Below are 19,637 nucleotides of genomic sequence, written 5' to 3' on the forward strand. Positions count from 1 at the left end.
TGTATAGAGCCGCCCCTAATGAATATTCATGTTTATTTAAATTTGTGGACTATTCAAGCTTTGCAGTACATGGATTTTCAGAGATGAATGAATTTGAACTTTTTAAATATTGATGCATGGCATGTGAGTGTGGCAGTTAAAATAACTTCAGTATAAGACAAAAAATAGGTTCATTAAAAAAATCTTTATTTCAATCAAGAGCGAATAATTACAAAGCAAGCTGATCTTTTTAAATAATTTGTACCACAATACCATTGCAATTCATAAACGTACAAAATCGATAACAGAAAAGAACAAGGCCTGCTAAATCAACATTTGTAAAAATAAAAAGGCATTACTAACTGTAGGCCCCGTGTAGCTCAGTCGGTAGAGCATGGTGTTTGCAACGCCAGGGTTGTGGGTTCGTTTCCCACGGGGGGCCAGTATATATTTTTAAAAAATGTATGCACTAACTGTAAGTCGCTCTGGATAAGAGCGTCTGCTAAATGACTAAAATGTAAAAATTTTGAGAACTTCCTTTAGGGACACCTTGGCTCTCCCAACTAAGAGACATGTTCCAGACAAGCAGTTGACATGGATGAGGCTCAACAAATATGGCCTTAAAAATCTAAACAATCCATCTATTTCCAGAATCATCAACTCTTATTATATAAATCTGATGTGATATTGATGTCCTCATTCTGTCATTGTACATTGTACTTCAGAAAAACAGACAAAGCTTTACAAAACATTATAATTCCATCCTGGGACTAGGCCTACATTCCGGTCTATAATTATTGGCACCCTTGATAAAAATTAGAAAAAATACTGTATAAAATAAATAATACAATACTGAGCTATATTGTATACTCCAAAACAATTTTGTTTGACAAGTATTTTTTAAATAAAAAAGATAAGGGTCAAAATTATTGGCACCCCTGTTTTCAATAGTCTTAGCACCCTCCCTTTAACCTTAACAAGGATCTGGAAAGATTCTGTATGGATGAATGGTCCAAGAACCCTCTCACTGTGTTCTGCAATCTTTTATTTTCTTTAAAGGCTCAGTGTCGTTATCCTCACAAAGGTACGGTGCTGGAGTACTGAAAACAGGGGTGGCAATAACTTTGACACCTATCTTTTTGAGAATTGTTTTATGACTTTTTAAACTAAATCCCTTTCTCTGAGCAATTGTGTGAATATACAATAATAGGATTTAACAAAAAAATGGCATGCAATATCGCGCTGTATTTGTATAATTTATGTTAGTATTTTTTGCTCATCTTTATTAAGGGTTCCAATAATAATATTACCAACTGAATAATCGTTAAAAACTAAACTAATTAGAAGTAGTAGGAAAGTGAAAACAAGATATTCCTTCATCAATGACATTCTACAATAGTGCTTTAGTGTCCTGACAAATAAAAGGAACGAATGGCAACACAAATAGGAATTCATGTAAATAAATCCAATGCTAATACTGTGCATTTAAAACTTAACTGCAAAATTAAGAAAACATAACAGTACAGTATAGAAGGTGATTCAGACTTAAATAGTGATGATTTTTGAGACTACAATTATGTTTGAGTTAACAGTTTATTTTCCTAGTATTAATGATGGTTTTGGCAAAGGGCACACTACATATATCATCATTTAGTTTAACTCTATCAAGTGTCCTTTAGCACGTATGGCAAGGGGGCTCATTTCCAAGCATTGGCAACTGTTGATGGCCATTTGAAAATACATACAACTAAAAAAACATATACCACTTCCTACATCATTTGAAAGAATAAATGAAAACATATGTGGTGCAGAGTACCACAGGAATAGTCTCAACATGTGCCATGGGTATTGTACATGCTAGAGAGAGCATAACACAATAGGACTGCAAATATGTAATACATGCCTGTAGATACTATTGCATTAATAGTGTTTACAAGGAAAAAATAAATCAAAACTTCTGTTTTAGTTGTGCAATACTTGGCATACCCCAATCAACATCATCCATGTGATTGGTTAGGAATAGTTTCCATACAACAAACAATAAAACAGTCCAACAATATGTCAATATAGCCATACATACATTCAACAAAAGATAGGCCCCTTATATACACCTTTTCAGACATACATTTATATATGATATATCTTTACAAGATTATACATATACTATTATTTCTCATTGCTCACCTCCATGTCCTTAGTTAGCAAGGAACTTGCATAGGCATTAGTGAATTAAAGACACGTGTTGCCTACGTAATGACGGCTAACCCTATAGCATTGTTTTCCAGAGAACGATGAGGGGAGGGGCTTCATATAGCTGCTTCCATATAGATATGGACACAGTGATAATTTGCATATAAAGAGATTTTGTGTACAGTTAAGAGGGGAATAGGTAGAACTTTCCCCATTACCACTGATACAGGGTCAGACATTTTCTCATCCCCAAAATGGTTAGGATTTGGGGTGGGGTAATCTGATTCTAGACCTGTGGTAAAGGGTAAATTCTACCTCGAGCAGTAAGAGATGTGGGGGTCACAGCACAAGTGTAAATACTGTTAGTGTTCACCTGGTCACAGATAGTGAGCATTAGGGCACAAAGCATAGGATGCATTTGATGCCTCATGATATGGCAAATAATACATGTGACATTGTCAAAAGTATGCACTCTTGCTTTTAGTGTCAGGCTTCACACACACATGCACACTCTCTTGCAGACACACCTGTACAATAACAAAAGTATAATCTAGCGGTGTCGTGTCTCATTCAACCATTTCTTTTCACTTTAATCTCTTCTCTTGATTTGGGTCCCCAAACAAAAGTTGTTTCCCATCTAGGACGTAAGGTGAACGGTGAATGCGATATAATGATGTGTTCATAGGACACGGTGTAACCTTATAACCGCTCCACTTATACCACTAGCCTCTAACCTGCCCCTGTCAAAGGTTGTATCACTGTTACATTTGTGCCATTCTGAGAAAAATCTAATTTTCTAAGTCTGTTCATCCTACACAGATTAAAAAACAGAGCAGCAAGTGAGAGATTATATTTGTAGTGTTTCTCCTTTCTGGTTGGTTGACTGACCTCTGTCTCATTCCATCAGTGAGCTTGTTAAAGGTCAAAGTTCATCTGATGACTGATGAAGTCATCCTGTTCTACCAGTGACAAAAAATACCCTTGGGTATGGAGCTATTGGAATGTCAATGTGGCAACGGAAGTATTTTTGTATGTCCTTATACACCAATAGGCCTTATACTACTGCAAGCCCCCCTGGCTCCCATTCTAATTCACACATTTCAGGCAAATACTGTAAGCAATCCTTCATATGCCGTTAGTGGCGCCCCCCTCTGTTTCGGAGGACTCCGTTTCCCTCTGGGTCGTATCGGCTGTGGAGGTGGAGGGCGTTCCAAAAGAGCGGGGGTCCATGGCAGAGTGCATGACGGTCAGCCACAGGTCGTCCATGTTTGGCATGACAAAGATTTTCTATGTCGGAGAGAAGATTGGAGAGATTCAGAGGTGTTACATTTGGATGAAGTATGCTGACATACAGTTTGGACAAAGTACGGTATTACGCACACACAGGCATGCACACACACATACCTGAAACTCCTGGTCCAGTTTCTTCTCGATCCAGTCGGTGACGTGGGCCAGTGTGACCTCTCTCTCTCCCAGCTTGGGCCGAGCCTTCAGCTCCAGGTGGGGTGGACTCCTGAAGCCATACCTGCAGCACACCAATTCAAAACAGAGTCAACAAACACACTAGTGAAACACCAGAGTGTAGATTTAAACTATAACAGATCATGCAGCACTGAGCCATTTGTTATTGTACAGTGTGGGCAAGTTAATGGTAAAGGTTACTCAGAATAATAAGGCACACAAAATGTCAGTTTTCCAGGGATGTGATCAGTCACAAGCAGAGGGCACAAGTGCATTGCAGAACACCATAAACTAATGCACAACAGTATGCCAACAAGTGTTTGATCAGCACCCCTATAATATTATATTAAAGTGTATTCATTATGTATTGGGATGGTATGAATGTGTTGGGGTGTAGCATATCCTGTTGGTGGGCGGAGTTATGAGGTATAACTATATGAAGCTGTTTAGAACATACCATATCCTGTCAGTGGGTGGGGGTGGGATGTTGACGGCCAGCGTGCCTCGGAGCGCCTGTACCTCCACGGTGAGCAGCAGCGGCGTGTTGGACACCTCCTCCATCTTCTTCTTGATGAACTCCGTCTCGGTGGCCTTCTGGAAGTACTTGGACTTGGCAATCTTGTCCACGAAGCGCATGATCTTACTGGGCTGGCGGCCCCCCGTGTATCTAATGGAGAGGAGAGATTTAGGGGTTGAATCCTAAGTACTTTTCGTCGCGCAAATCTACCTTGATTTACGTAAAAGTCTGAATTACGTGAAGGTCTGCATTAAGTTAAAGTCTGGATTACGTGAAAGCAGTACAGAAAGGTACTTTAAAGGTAAACAAGGTAAATAATCAGGGTAAAAGTAAATAGACACTGTAATTAGTCTCACCCCTCCGCTCCAGGGACTTCATTGGTGACCTCTGAAGTATCCTCTTCGTCTGAGGACCCCGCACTGGATGACTCCTCATCACTGTCAGCTAGGCAGTATGTCCGTGGTCTGTACCTGGCACACACACACACACGATTCAGTATGGATTCGTCCCCATTGTTTTCAGAGGGAGCGGTGACTCTCAGAACTACAATGCCTTTGTTCATATGAGGAAACAAGTGTTTTTCAGTGTTATCTAGACACTTTGAAGTTCTAAGTCCACAAGAATGCTTAAACCACATCAGGAGACCACTTGAGGTCTGGAAGAAAATCATGACAAATTTCGATTTTTGGGTGTAGTTACCTTTTAATTCAAGTGCACAGCAAACAAGAGGCTGTTGGTTTAGCAGTGTTTTTGTCTGTGATGCTAGACTTTGCAAAACAAATACCCACTGGATTGATAAAAATAATGATGATATCATTTTGCCAGGTAAGCATAGGGTACTTTATAGTTAACATTTAACTGAGAAGGTTGTTGGGAAAGCTTTTCCATCTACTAGAAGACTGTTCATTAGCATAATCGCTAATGGCTTACAAAGTGGTAGACCCGCATTTTCGTTGCATCTTCAGAAAGTTGCATTGATGCATTCTGGTCATGTCTCTTATGATAAACTTGGGCAAATTAATTCAATTTCAATACATTTAGTTTTTTTTAATATTGTTGAAGTCCGTTTTAATGCCTGCATTTCGTGAGGGCCCTAATTATCATATTTGGACCAGAATGAGGCTCTCCACTACCCATTGTTCCTGCAATTTTGATCCACCATCTTCATCGAATGTTTTCATAATTTATCTGCATGTAAGCGCCAAAAAGCCTATGAAAATTAGGGAGCCAAATGAACGACTCTCTCACCGATGCGATTCGGTAGGCTACACTGACTGACGAGAGTCACTCACTTTAGCATCACTGCCTGGCAAGCCCCGACATTCTAGGAAAGGAAACCCTTTGGTTTACTTGTCCCGATGCGATACTATGGACGTATAACCACGTTGCATGATTTAAGAATGGCAAAGGGATATAGAGATCGACTTTATTCAGTCAGTTCGACACCTTTGATAAACTAGTAAACACTTGCTGTTCAGTTATCAATCAATGCACAGTTAATAGCCTACATTGCGCCACGACTCCGCGTGGCTGGCTATGTGAAACACGCAAAATAAAATCCATTAATGTGTCAGCAATTAAAATAGGCTAAGTCGTCGATTTCGACTCATTGTTAACACTTACATTACATAGGACATGCAAATTCACGAGCTTCACTCTCTCTACCTGCTCCTTTTAAAGAAATTCGACTGCAACCAGAGATCTGTATATAATGACGAGATGCTCAAGTCTCCGCCCTAACAATGGGAGTCGTTGTCCCAAACAAGGGAAGACAGGCGACAAGCCTATGTCCAAAATAAGCCCATAGAAACGCATTGGGCCTATTTTGGAAAGAGTTTGGTGAGAGTGAAACCTCTCGCTTCGCCTCTTCCTCTCTGTTGCGTTTCCCTGTCATCGCTCGCTTTGTGACTGACAGGCGCCTATCCTATCAATAGATGTTTAGAAGATGCATATCATTCATTCTAGCGGGAGAGGGCTCCACGGACTAGCGAATTGAAACTTTTAAATGAAAAGTAACCTTGTTAATATGAAGTGGAAAATATAGCCAGCTGAAAATGAGTCTGTAACCAGCTGATTAGCCGACAGCATCAGCCAGGCGCAATGGAAAAGACTGATTGAGTATGGATTGATGCATCCTCTTGAGATCCCCTTTGTTTAAGAGTTCACATGAAGAAACACACAATCTGAACACTGACAAAATGAACCCATTCACAATGTCAGTTAGATGGGATGGAAGCTATATGTAATGAAATGACCACAAAAACAGATTGAAATGGAATGAAAATGGGAACGAGAGAATGCCCCAGAGAAACTCAGCACTCACCAGGTGAAGAACATATCCATGTAAGGGTACGTCCAGGAACAGAAGGAAGGAAAGAAAGAGAAAAGGTAGAGTGCAGCGAAGACGAGTTAAAAGCTAACTGTAGCTAACCCCTGATCCTGTGGAAAGCTAATTCTCTAAATATCATGTGTTCAGAGTAGGAAAACATTGTAAACCTTTGTAACAGCGTAAACCTTTAACAGTTGTTTCAGGAAAGTCTAAATGTCAGTGCAAAATTGTCAACAAAGCAGCGTTTCATAAGGTTAATATCCCACTGGATAGTGAAGAGAAAGTCTCATACTTCCCATACACTGAGTAGGCTACACAAATGTTTACTGTGGGAAACTCCACCCTGTGCAACAACCCTTGAGAGCAATTATGTTCATTAAATGTTTCAAAGTTAAAATACTGTTAACCCTACACCGTAACCCTATAATTAACATTTACAATCAGAGTAGGTCACACACCAGTCAGTGTTGTGTTTAGTGAGGACCGTTCCTTCCCCTTACCCATCCTTGCTGATGTCTCTGATGCGCAGCCCGTCTCCGTCCTTCCCCAGTCTGATCAGGTTCATCTTGGTCTCCAGGGTCATCAGGAAGGAGCCGCTGTACGAAATCTCCAAGTCAAACCACAGACCTGGGGGAGAGAGAGCGACAGACAGACGTAGGTTAGTGTGAGTGTGTGTGTATGGCAGGGGACGACAAGTTTGTGTGGGTGCGTGTCCGTGTGTGTAGTCATAATTTCAGTGTGTGTTTGGAAGAATCACAATGGAGTGGAGGAACACACATCAGATGATCATTTTGACAAACCAAACTACTTGACCCAGCTTTGAACAGTAACCTACCACCATTGACTGTAGCATGAAGACAAATACCAGTGCTGAATAGCAGCGCTTCAGGTAAAGTAAAGTAATTGGAAACTACAGTAAGTGATTAACTTTCCAGATCTGCAGAGCCTAAAAGTTGAGTGGATCTGGCTAAAGGTTCTCAGTCTGTGGCGAATGCTCCAGGTCACTAGCCTTCAGTCTGCCATTCACTTCCCCTTCCTCCCTCGCCCATTCTTCCTCGCTCCCCTGCCGCTTCCCCTCCCCCTAGCATCTCGGACCCCCATGTTCATCCCCCTCTCAAATCTCTCTCCCTCTCTTTCCCTCCATCTTTCTCTCATTGCCTGACAGTTGAAGAGAACCGAAGTGAGGGATACAAAAAGAGAGAAAGAGGGAGAGATCACAGGACCCTTTGAACAGAGGGGAAACAGTTGGACACCGTGCGATACCCCTCATAGCGCTCGTTTGATGTCAGCGGGGCGCTGCTCGCTGCATAAACATGGTTCTCTTCCCGAAAGCCCCAGCCCTGCTAATCTGGGTTAGAGAAATCCCCTATCAAGGCCCCGGCCCAAAGCCCCCCTCGCATGGGGCAGGCCTGTGTTCTCCGACAGGGGGCCCATTACACAGCAGCACAGTACGTGAATACACACTAGCACATACACGGTAACACACACACACACACACACACACACACACACACACACACATCATGGAACTGTACTTTGGGAGAGTGCTACTTTACACCACTAGGGGGCACTCCTGGGTTGATAGATGATGCAGGGGTGTGTGTGTGTGTGTGAGACAAAGCGCAAGAGTGAGACAGAGAGCAAGAGAGAGACAGAGAGAGAGAGAACATACACCACCTCAGAGCAACACAGTAAGACTTCCCACTAACACACCACTTGTACCCCTCCCACAGCAGGAATGATGGGAATTCTAGCCGGCTTGATTAGACAGTCAATCAATAGACGACACATTCGGAAATTATTCAGACCCGTTCACTTTTTCCACATTTTATTACAGCCTTACTCTAAAATTGATTAAATTAATTTCGTTCCTCATCAATCTACTACACTCAATAACCCATAAAGATAAATTGAAAACAGAAATACCTTATTTACATAAGAATTCAGACCCTTTGCTATGAGACTCGAAATTGAGCTCAGGTGCATCCTCTTTCCATTGATCATCCTTGAGATGTTTCTACAACTTGATTGGAGTCCACCTGTGGTAAATTCAATTGATTGGACATGATTTGGAAAGGCACACACCAGTCTATATAAGGTTCCACAGTTGACAGTGCATGTCAGATCAGAAACCAAGCCATGAGGTCGAAGGAATTGCTCCGAGACAGGATTGTGTCGAGGCACAGATCTGGGGAAGGGTACCAAAAAATGTCAGCAGCATTGAAGGTCCCCAAGAACACAGTGGCCTCAATCATTCTTAAATGGAAGAAGATTTGAACCACCAAGACTCTTCCTAGAGCTGGCCGCCCGGCCAAACTGAGCAATCGGGGGAGAAGAGCCTTGGTCAGGGAGGTGACCAAGAACCCGATGGTCACTCTGACAGAGCTCCAGAGCGCCTCTGTGGAGATGGGAGAACCTTCCAGAAAGACAACCATCTCTGCAGCACTCCACCAATCAGGCCTTTATGGTAGAGTGGCCAGACAAAAGCCACTCCTTAGTAAAAAGCACATGACAGCCCGCTTGGAGTTTGCCAAAAGGCACCTAAAGGACTCTCAGACCATGAGAAACAAGATTATCTGGTCTGATGAAACCAAGATTTAACTCTTTGGCCTGAATGCCAAATATTTTTTTTTTTACACAAATCAAAATATATTTTATATTTGAGATTCTTCAAATAGACACCCTTTGCCTTGATGACAGCTTTGCACACTCTTGGCATTCTCTCAACCATCTTCATGAGGTAGTCACCTGGAATGCATTTCAATTAACAGGTGTGCCTTCTTAAAAGTTAATTTGTGGAATTTCTTTCCTTCTTAATGCGTTTGAGCCAATCAGTTGTGTTGTGACAAGGTAGGGGGGGTATACAGAAGATCGCCCTATTTGATAAAAGACCAAGATCATATTATGGCAAGAACAGCTCAAATAAGCAAAGAGAAACGGGAAATTTCAAGAACTGAATGTTTCTTCAAGTGCAGTCGCAAACTCCATCAAGCGCTATGATGAAACTGGCTCTCATGAGTATCGCCACAGGAATGGAAGACCCAGAGTTACCTCTGCTGCAGAGGATATGTTCATAGAGTTACCAGCCTCAGAAATTGCAGCCCAAATAAATGCATCACAGAGTTCAAGTCACCGACACATCTCAACATCAACTGTTCAGAGGGGACTGTGTGAATCAGGCCTTCATGGTCAAATTGCTGCAAAGAAACCACTACCAAAGGACACCAATAAGAAGAAGAGACCTGCTTGGGCCAAGAAACACGAGCGATGGACATTAGACCGGTGGAAATGTGTCCTTTGGTCTGGAGTCCAAATTGGAGATTTTTGGTTTCAACCGCCGTGTCTTTGTGAGACACGGTGTGGGTGAACGGATGATCTCCGCATGTGTAGTTCCCACCGTAAAGCATGGAGGAGGAGGTATTATGTTGTGGGGGTGCTTTGCTGGTGACACTGTCTGTGGTTTATTTAGAATTCAAGGCACACTTAACCAGCATGGCTACCACAGCCTTCTGCAGCGATACGCCATCCCATCTGGTTTGGGCTTAGTGGGACTATCTTTTGTTTTTCAACAGGACAATGACCCAACACACCTCCAGGCTGTGTAAGGGCTATTTTACCAAGAAGGAGAGTGATGGAGTGCTGCATCAGATGATCTGGCCTCCACAATCCCCCGACCTCAACCCAATTGAGATGGTTTGGGATGAGTCGGATGGCAGAGTGAAGGAAAAGCAGCCAACAAGTGCTCAGCATATGTGGGAACTCCTTCAAGACTGTTGGAAAAGCACTCCAGGTGAAGCTGGTTGAGAGAATGCCAAGAGTGTGCAAAGCTGTCATCAAGGCAAAGGGTGGCTGTTTGAAGAATCTCAAATATAAAATATATTTTGATTTGTTTAACCCTTTTTTGGTTACTACATGATTCCATATGTGTTATTTCATAGTTTTTCATGTCTTCACTATTATTTTACAATGTAGAAAATAGTAAAAATAAAGAAAAACCCTTGAATGAGTAGGTGTCCAAACTTTTGATTGGTAATACATACACACACATTTGCACAAATTTCTAAAAACCTGTTTTTGCTTTGTCATTATGGGGTATTGTGTGTAGATTGATGAGGGGGGGAAAAGGCTGTAACGTAACAAAATGTGGAAAAAGTCAAGGGGTCTGAAAACTTTCAGAATGCACTGTACATAGTACACACACGCACACTGGACAATTGGAGACTCCTATCCCCCTCAAAACAGTGAAGCTCTGTACGAGTCTGTAATTGAATAACATACATCCTCTATATAACAGGGTCTTCTTTATCATGGCGTGTCTTAGAACACTGTGTACAGAAAGACAGCTGTATGTCTCCTGTATGGCACTACACTGCTTTGAAATGGCAGATGTTAGGCCTACTTACAGTTAGGTTAAACTTAATAGCTAGACAGACAAAGTTTAGGTAAACATTTTATTAGCATTGAGTATTATATTACATTTAAATTAGTATTGTAGGCCAGTTTTTTGAGTGGGTTTTCATCCAAGGTAATGTACCTAGGACTTTATGCTTAAGAGAGAGGAAAATCATAAACAGAGTAACATTTGAGTTGAAAGCCCATAAGCCAGCAAGCCATCAATGTGCTGGGCTGACCTGTAGCCTCACTGTTCTTGTTGCTTTCACAGAAACACAGCAGGTTGAAAAGACTAGGAACTATGCATGAAAAACAACTAGTGACACCATTCGCCTACGGGGTGAACACTCCCAGAGAGAAGGGTTGGAGTAGCTGTGCATCTTTCTCAACACCGTCTTCTCCAAGCCTGAACGCTAGCTGTGCTAAGTGACCACAAGGCAGCCACCCCCCCCCCCCCCCCCAGCCCTGTCCACTCAGACCACATCCCTATGGTGTGTGAGAGAGCCCGGGGACTTGTGGCCCTTGCCTAACCCTGTATGGACCTGGAGGGCCCTGGTGATAATAAGGCTGTGTCCGACAGCGTTAGGGGTTTAGGGAGGGCAGGGCTGTTGGTCTGATAGCGTGGGGAGAGGAGCCCCAAATCGCTAGCTGCGAGAGCAGTATAGAAGGGCCAACTCTGGCTTAATTGGGGTGAGCTGGCCTGGTGAGGAGTCAGACGAGCGGAGCACTCCCATGCATACAGCCTAGGAGGAAGGAAGGATACGAACGTGAAAGCACGCAGGAAAGTACACACTCTGGCACAAAAGCATACAAGCGAGTGCACGTATGCGCACACACACACACACACACACACACACACACACACAAGCATAGACACACAAGCACACAGACAGACAGATGTTGGTCCTTAGGTCCACCCTCTGTTCCACTGCCAGTGATTTGTATTGATCGTGGTTGCCCAGCAGCTCCAGTAAGGTCAGAAGACAGAGACCTTGAGCTGCCTGGAGGACAGGCAGGCTGCACACCGCAGACTGGGCCTCTCTAACTCTTTTGGATTATACCCACGTTTCTTTAGAATGTAAGCTAGAGGAATCTTTTCCTTTAGAAACATTATAGTTGCATACTCTTGTTCCAATGCAAATGATTCAAACGTTGGTGAATTCTAGCAAATATGTGTCTGTTAACCTGCACATTGCCAGTTTGGGGGGGTGGACTGCAGTGGGGTTGCCTAACATTTGGGTGCGAGATAGTGGGACTCTGTAACCTAGTTGGATCGAACCACCATATTATTGACAACATCTTACATCTTGCAAAACATTACATTGCATAACATCAGGCAATAAAACTGTATTTTCCCAGAACGCTGATTACTCCTTCAACCCATAACAACAACAAAGTGTTTGTGGAAGCCTGGGTCATGTTCATTCTTATTGGAAAAGTGTAAGTAGCCCCTCCCCATTTCACTCAATGCTTTACTGTTTGGTGACTAATGAACATAACCCAGTCCTCCTGAGTGTAGTGGAAGTGCATTCCTCCAACTCTGATCCAACATAATCTGTTCCCCTCTTAGCCTGTGGTGCAATCCATTTCCTTTCTCATTAAGTCTCATCTAAGCGGATGTGATAAAAATGACAAAACACTGGTGGCAGTGACTGAGGTACAGCAGGGAGACACAGAGAGAAAGAAACAGACAGTGTTTGGCAAAAACAGGAAGAAATAGCATGAGGAACAGAGAGGGAACAGAGAAACTGGTAGAATGAAAGAAAGATGGGTACTGTAGAAAGACAGAGAAGGAGAGAGAGATGGGTAGAGAGAGAGAGAAGTGACGATCCGAATGCCAGATGTAGAAACACACATTCTTTCACTAGTGTTTCTCTCTTCCTGTCTGTAACTCAGGCCCATGGGGGAAGCAGGTTCATGGCTGGGCCCTAGCCAATTAGAGGCCATAGGAGGGCCATGCCCCAATGGGGTGGGGCATTCAGTTGGCCAGTCATCTTTGGCCATTACTAGAATGTAAAGTATCTAATCTACATATCATATGACGCCATCTCTCCTAATATTTACACAGTAATAAGATGCAAGAACATCTATACTGTGGGGCATAACTTCCTTAAGGGTGTATGTACCCAGAAATGACATGTGATGTGTAGACTCATGGGCGGCGCACAATTGGCCCAGCGTCGTCCAGGGTAGGGGAGGGAATGGCCGGCAGGGATGTAGCTCAGTTGATAGAGCATGGCGTTTGCAACGCCAGGGTTGGGGGTTCGATTCCCACGGGGGGCCAGTATAAAAAATATGTATTCACTAACTGTAAGTCGCTCTGGATAAGAGCGTCTGCTAAATGACTAAAATGTAAATGTAAATGTATGCACCCAATAATGATTACCTACTGTGCAAATACGGAAGGTAAGGTGCTGGATGGTTAGATGTTACGAGAGATACTCTGCTTCGGCTAGAAAGCAACCAACAGACAGTCACTCTACCAAAGTTGAGGCAATTATTACTAGTAATATTAATATTATGTATTGTCCAAACCTATGCTCAACTGTACTATACAAACTGCAGTGTGTTTGTACTGAGAAGCTGGTTGTGCAACTAACAGCCAAGACTATGGCCCCTATGTACCTCAACCTTTATTTACTCAGTCTAACAGATAACCATGGGACCCACTCAACTGCTCAGGACTTGATTACATTGCACTTAGCAAGGCATTTGCCCACAAACCACATTCCATCACACTAGCATAATATTATAAACAAGAGTTTAACTAACATAGTATGTTCTTCATCGATAATGTTGTCAATTAGTGATATTGAGTGAGTAAACGCCTATCAGGATTGGGTAGACTCCTGTGGAACATAATGATCTAATTCTTCTTATTAGATATATTCATTGATAATGTTGTCAATTTGTGATATTGAGTTGAGCTATTGCCCCTACTGGGATTGCACATGCTCCCTCTGTTGATTAACGTAATGTTAAAATTCTTATTCTTAGATAGTCTTACAATATAGAATGGAAGCATTAAGTCATCATCGACACGTCTGGCATCTCGTTCAATTAATAATCTATTCCCATTACTTTTCGATCATATGGTTTATGTGTGTGTGTGAGAGTGTGTGTGCAGCCTTAACCCTTTCCAAATGTGTATCCTCCTTCGCCATCATAGCTTTTTCTAATGCTGAATGAATGACCAGCCTAAAACATGTTGTTGTGATCGTTGCTGTTGTTAACATGACTGGCTAAGTGGCTATGTAAAAGACACTCATCTTTTGTTGTTGTTGCTGCCGTCGTTAGCGTCGAGGCCATCACCATTGTCACTGTTGTTATTGTTTGCATTGTTATCTCTGCTGTCACTGTGGTCTCTTGTTGTTGTTAGCGCTGTTAGCTAGCATTACATTGTTTCTGTCAATGGTGTTATTGTAAGCACTTAGCATTGTTAGCATTGCTATATCTGCTGTCACTGTGGTGTCTTGGTTTTTGTTAGCGCTGTTAGCTAGCATTACATTGTGTCTGTCAGTGGTGTTGTTGTCCCCTGGTCCAGGGGTTATGACAGAGCCGGTGAACTCAACACAGAGCCCTAGTATTACAATCTTATTAGTCAGAGAAAGGGGCTGGATAAGGAAGGGGTGGGGAGTAGTCACAAGACACACGGACACTTCCGTACTAGGACAGAGCTGAGTGTGGAGTGTGTGTGAAAAGAGAGAGAAAATGCACGCGTGTTAAACAGTAGCGTGTCGTGTGCGAATAATCGGAGGATGTAAATCAACAGTGCGCCATACGTGTGTGTGTGTGTGGGTCGCGCCTGCGAGCATGTGCGTGTGTGAGAGAGAGAGACTGTGTGTATCCTGGACCTGTAGCACTTTAACTCGTATCATATGGCTATCAGCCCACACCGCAGATAAGAAAGCTTGACTTCCTGTACTGATAAGAAGACTCCAACCAATGTCGACATATTAGACACAGACATACAAACACCCACGCTCACAATACTGCCCTTATGCTTATAGAGAACCATGCTAGATTGAATCTACAGTACATACCTTCTCGTAAAGGGCCTTCCTGAATGAAATTGTGATTCTAATAAACAGATTGCACAGCACGGCTCTAAATGATACCTCTGCCTCTGGCACTATGTCACCGCGGAGGGGATAAATTGCAACGATGGGGCGGTGTGAAGTTGAATTCAACCCCGCTAATAGCACATTGCACAGTGTGTGTTTGTGTGGCACAGTATGTGTGTTTGAGTGTGTGTATAAACACAATGCATTGCAGTTTTCTTCACTGGTCAGGATTTGGTTGATGGACAGTACAGTAGCACATGCCCAGGGTTCTTACCTTGGTGGTCCACTGAGGGTTTGGAGGCGCCAAGGATTCTGGGAGTGGCCACACCCATGTCCAGCTCTGTCAAGGTCAGCTCGTTCATGAAGTAGGGGAGCTGGAGGAGAAAGAAACGGTCAAGTAGATGTCTTTACGCAGACATTATGAGCACACACACACTCATTATACAAGCATAAATACACACATACAAAAGGTCTGCAGCTGCAGGGGTACGTACAGTAAGTGCAAGTTAAAGGATAATGGTAACAGACCACTCACTCCTTCTACATTTCCCACATTCTACCAGTCATTCTCATCTGCCACAAAGGCCCCTATCGACTCCCCCACGCCGGCTAGCTGAGAAAACAAGACTAACAGCCAACATCACCACATGACATTGGGAATAGGACCAGACGAAGGGCTATCGTGGGACTAGTAACAACCCCAAAGATGACACAATGGGGATAATCGAAGGACCAGGATCAAAACAGGGACGGAGGGATGGAGAGAGAGAGGGATGAGGTTCTCTCTCTGAACCCAGTGTGGAGTCTCTGAGTCCTGTGGCGGGGCTGCACAGCGGCAGTGGCTGACATTTAGAGTGTGTGTGTGTGTGTGTGTGTGTCTGCAGAGTAGTAAGGATCAACTGTGAGGCATAAGACCCCTGGTATCTTTTTCTTTATTAGGCATGCATGGCTCCTCTCTTTCTACCCCTCTTCCCTCCTTCCGAGCCAAATAAACCTTGCACTCCATCTTCTTCATCCCTCCATTTTCTGTCCTTCGATCTGCTCTGTTGAACCTCTGGAGCTCAGTGGTAACAGAATACCCAGCCACCCTAGTCATAGACTGTTCTCTCTGTTACCGCACGGCAAGCGGTACCGGAGTGCCAAGTCTAGGTCCAAAAGACTTCTCAACAGCTTCTACCCCCAAGCCATAAGACTCCTGAACAGCTAATCATGGCTACCCGGACTATTTGCACTGCCCCCCCACCCCATCCTTTTTACGCTGCTGCTACTCTGTTAATTATTTATGCATAGTCACTTTAACTCTACCCACATGTACATATTACCTCAACTACCTCAACTAGCCGGTGCCCCCGCACATTGACTCTGCAACGGTACCCCCCTGTATATATAGCCTCCCTACTGTCACTTTATTTTACTTCTGCTCTTTTCTTTCTCAACACTTTTTTTGTTGTTGTTTTATTTTTACTTTTTTTGTTAAAAATAAATGCACTGTTGGTTAAGGGCTGTAAGTAAGCATTTCACTGTAATGTCTGCACCTGTTGTATTCGGCGCATGTGACCAATAAAATTTGATTTGATTTGAATACAGTATAGCTACAACAGTGTAAGAATGCTCTTTTAAACACATGAGCCCTTTGTCACAGCAAGGTCATATGTGAGAGGTGAGAGGTCGAAGGCCACCCACCCGGATCTTGCGGAGTTTCATCTGGATCTTCTTGGAGACCACATCGGCCCAGTAGGGCTCGCTCAGGAAGTCCCATGCCACCCGGCCAATCACAGTGTTCACCCAGGCAACAGGCTCCTCCTCCCCCTGCACCACGACAGGGCCAATGCTGCTGCTGCTCGGCAACTGGTAGGGAGGCGGGGACACAAGTGGAGAAAAAAAGGAAGCGAGATAAATACTAATTTACGCACAACTGTGTACTGTAATTGAGATTATTTACAGAAATTATGTAGAATGTAAAGAAATTATAGATTCATTTAACAATAGAGTATAGTACAGTAAAGGAAAAAAAGAAAGAAAAAAAGACTAAAAGAGATAAAGAAATAAGGGAGGGGGTTGAAGGTGTACCTTCTTGCCCGACCCAGGGCTACTCTGTGGACTCTGGACTACGGGACTAGTGGCAGCGATGGGGGTGGCAGTAGTAGTGGCAGTGCCAGTCTCGGGGGGCACTAGCGTGGCCATGTAGACACTGTAGTCCAGTAGGGACTTAGTCTTGGCTGCTATGCCTGCTGTTGAGTCCCTGGTCCTGGGCTGAGACGCTAGCACCTCGTCTAGACTGCTCCGGCTGCTGCTGCGGCTGTGGGAGCTCAAGGCTGACAGGAGGGTGAAAGGTCAACAAGATATTAGAAAGATGCAGCAGGATCAATATATTGCATGTGCATTATGAAATACAAATGTGGTCTTGCACTTTCCTCAGTCACTTTCACATTGTCACACTATATCTGTGCAACCATGCCAGACGATAACTTCCTGTAAATAACAAGTTTGGAAGAATGTGTGTGTAAGTGTTTGCGTTTGTCCGTGAGTGTGTGTGTGTGTATGTCTGGCACCTAGATCCATCCACTCACCAGTCTTACTCCCCTGCAGACTGGTGGCTCTCTTCATCCCTGTCTTGGGAGGGTTGGAGGCCAGCAGGATCCTCCGGTGCCACTCCTCCTTCTCCCTCCCCGTTCGACCAAACAGGTACAGGGTCAGCTCTGGACCACTGGACCTTTTGGCCTCCTCCGTCCCCACGGTCGCCTCTCCTGTGGTTGTGGCTTTCTCGTCTGTGGTTTCGCTGCAGTCGCCCTCTGCCTTGGACATGAAGTCATCCTGCTTGGCTAGCTCGATGCAGACAGGGTACTTCTTGTTCCACACGCGCTTCCTGGCCAGACTCTGGGGCACCAGATAGATCTAGAGAGGGAATAGAAGGATTGATTGAGTTGGGTGTGTGTGTGGCATAATGGGAACTTAAATTGAAAATGAACCCAAACCTGACACCAAGACCAGGGCCAAGTATACACATCAAGTATGTTATATGTAATATATAGCAGATGGTGACACATGCACCCACAACCCCGCCCATAGCTGATCTTGGGTCAATCTGCATTTTCCACTTTAATGGTAAAGGTTAGGATTGGGGAGGGGAAGCGGATCCTAAATCTGTACCACCCACCTTGCTGTCAGTGAGGTCATAGATCTTCTGGCTGATGTAGGTGACGTCGGGCTTGGTTTCGTTATGCGTGGCCCGCCGGGTGATGTTGCGGTTGGGTTTGGACAGGCGCAGGATGGAGCCCTCCAGTCTCACATACACAGAGTGGGTCAGAGTGGCGTGGTATGTCTCCGGGTCATAGTTCACTATCTCGTTCATCCAGCCCTGCAGGGGGAGATAGGGAAATCAGTCAGGTCAATCAATCAATGGACAAACGAATGGAACTATCAACCAATGACATTAAACCAATCTATCAATCAATTAACATTTGAGGTATCTACTTTGTAATAAAAAACAGAAATATAACATTTACATAAGTATTCAGACCCTTTACTCAGTACTTTGTTGAAGCACCTTTGGCAGCGATTACAACCTTGAGTCTTCTTGGGTATGACGCGACAAGCTTGTCATTCTTCTCTGCAGATCCTCTCAAGCTCTGTCAGGTTGGATGGGGTGTGTCGCTGTACAGCTATTTTCAGGTCTCTCCAGAGATGTTCGATCGGGTTCGGGCCAGTCAAGGCCATTCAGAGACTTGTCCCGAAGCCACTCCTGCTTTGTCTTCGGGTCGTTGTCCTAAGCGCTCTGGAGCAGGTTTTCATCAAGGATCTCTCTCTACATTGCTCCGCTCATCTTTCCCTCGAACCTGACTAGTCTCCCAGTCCCTGCTGCTGAAAAACATCCCCATAGCATGATACTGCCACCACCATGCTTCACCGTAGGGGTGGTGCCTGGGTTCCTCCAGATGTGATGCATGGCATTCGAGGCCAAAGAGTTCAATCTTGGCTTCATCAGACCAGAGAATGTTGTTTCTCATGGTCTGAGAGTCTTTAGGTGCCTTTTGGCAAACTCCAACCGGGCGGTCATGTGCCTTTTACTGAGGAGTGGCTTCCGTCTGACCACTCTACCATAAAGGCCAGATTGGTGGAGTGCTGCAGAGATGGTAGTCCTTCTGGAAGGTTCTCCCATCTCCACAGAGGTACTCTGGAGCTCTGTCAGTGACCATCGGGTTCTTGGTCACGTCCCTGACCAAGGCCCTTCCCCCCGATTGCTCAGTTTGCCCGGGCGGCTGGCTCCAGGAAGAGTCTTGGTGGTTCTAAACTTCTTCCATTTAAGAATGATGGAAGGCACTGTGTTCTTGGGGACCTTCAATGCTGCAGTAATTTTTTGGTATCCTTCCCCCACATCTGTGCCTCAACCCAATCCTGTCTCGGAGTGCTAAGGACAATTCCTTCGACTTCATGGCTTGGTTTTTGCGCCGACATGCACTGTCAACTGCGGGACCTAATATTAGACAGGTGTGTGCCTTTCCAAATCATGTCCAATCAACTGAATTTACCACAGGTGGCCTCCAATCAAGTTGTATAAACATCTCAAGGATGATCAATGGAAACAGGATGCACCTGAGCTCAATTTCGAGTCTCATAGTCTCAAAGGGTCTGAATACTTACGTAAATAAGGTATTTCTGTTTTCGCTTTGTAATAAATGTACTAACATTTCTAAAAACCTGTTTT

General features: G+C 44.0%; 1 protein-coding gene across 2 annotated transcripts in view; it reads right to left on the reverse strand.

The window, feature by feature from the left end:
- Window positions 1-1,553: 1,553 nt before the first annotated feature.
- The window catches only part of LOC311131331 (testis-expressed protein 2-like), a 53,260-nt gene continuing 35,176 nt past the window's right edge, over window positions 1,554-19,637 (reverse strand). For both annotated transcript variants that reach the window (XM_084164256.1, XM_084164257.1), the window contains exons 4-13: window positions 18,090-18,290; window positions 17,503-17,827; window positions 17,003-17,247; window positions 16,616-16,780; window positions 15,207-15,306; window positions 6,977-7,103; window positions 4,504-4,617; window positions 4,088-4,297; window positions 3,574-3,694; window positions 1,554-3,456 (exon numbers count right to left, since the gene is read on the reverse strand). In XM_084164256.1, the coding sequence (XP_084020382.1) occupies window positions 3,295-3,456; window positions 3,574-3,694; window positions 4,088-4,297; window positions 4,504-4,617; window positions 6,977-7,103; window positions 15,207-15,306; window positions 16,616-16,780; window positions 17,003-17,247; window positions 17,503-17,827; window positions 18,090-18,290 (1,770 nt within the window). In that variant the 3' untranslated portion in view covers window positions 1,554-3,294. The remainder of the gene's footprint in view (window positions 3,457-3,573; window positions 3,695-4,087; window positions 4,298-4,503; window positions 4,618-6,976; window positions 7,104-15,206; window positions 15,307-16,615; window positions 16,781-17,002; window positions 17,248-17,502; window positions 17,828-18,089; window positions 18,291-19,637) is intronic.

Source organism: Coregonus lavaretus (assembly GCF_964263955.1).
Source record: "Coregonus lavaretus genome assembly, chromosome: 6".
Taxonomy (NCBI): Eukaryota; Metazoa; Chordata; class Actinopteri; order Salmoniformes; family Salmonidae; genus Coregonus; species Coregonus lavaretus.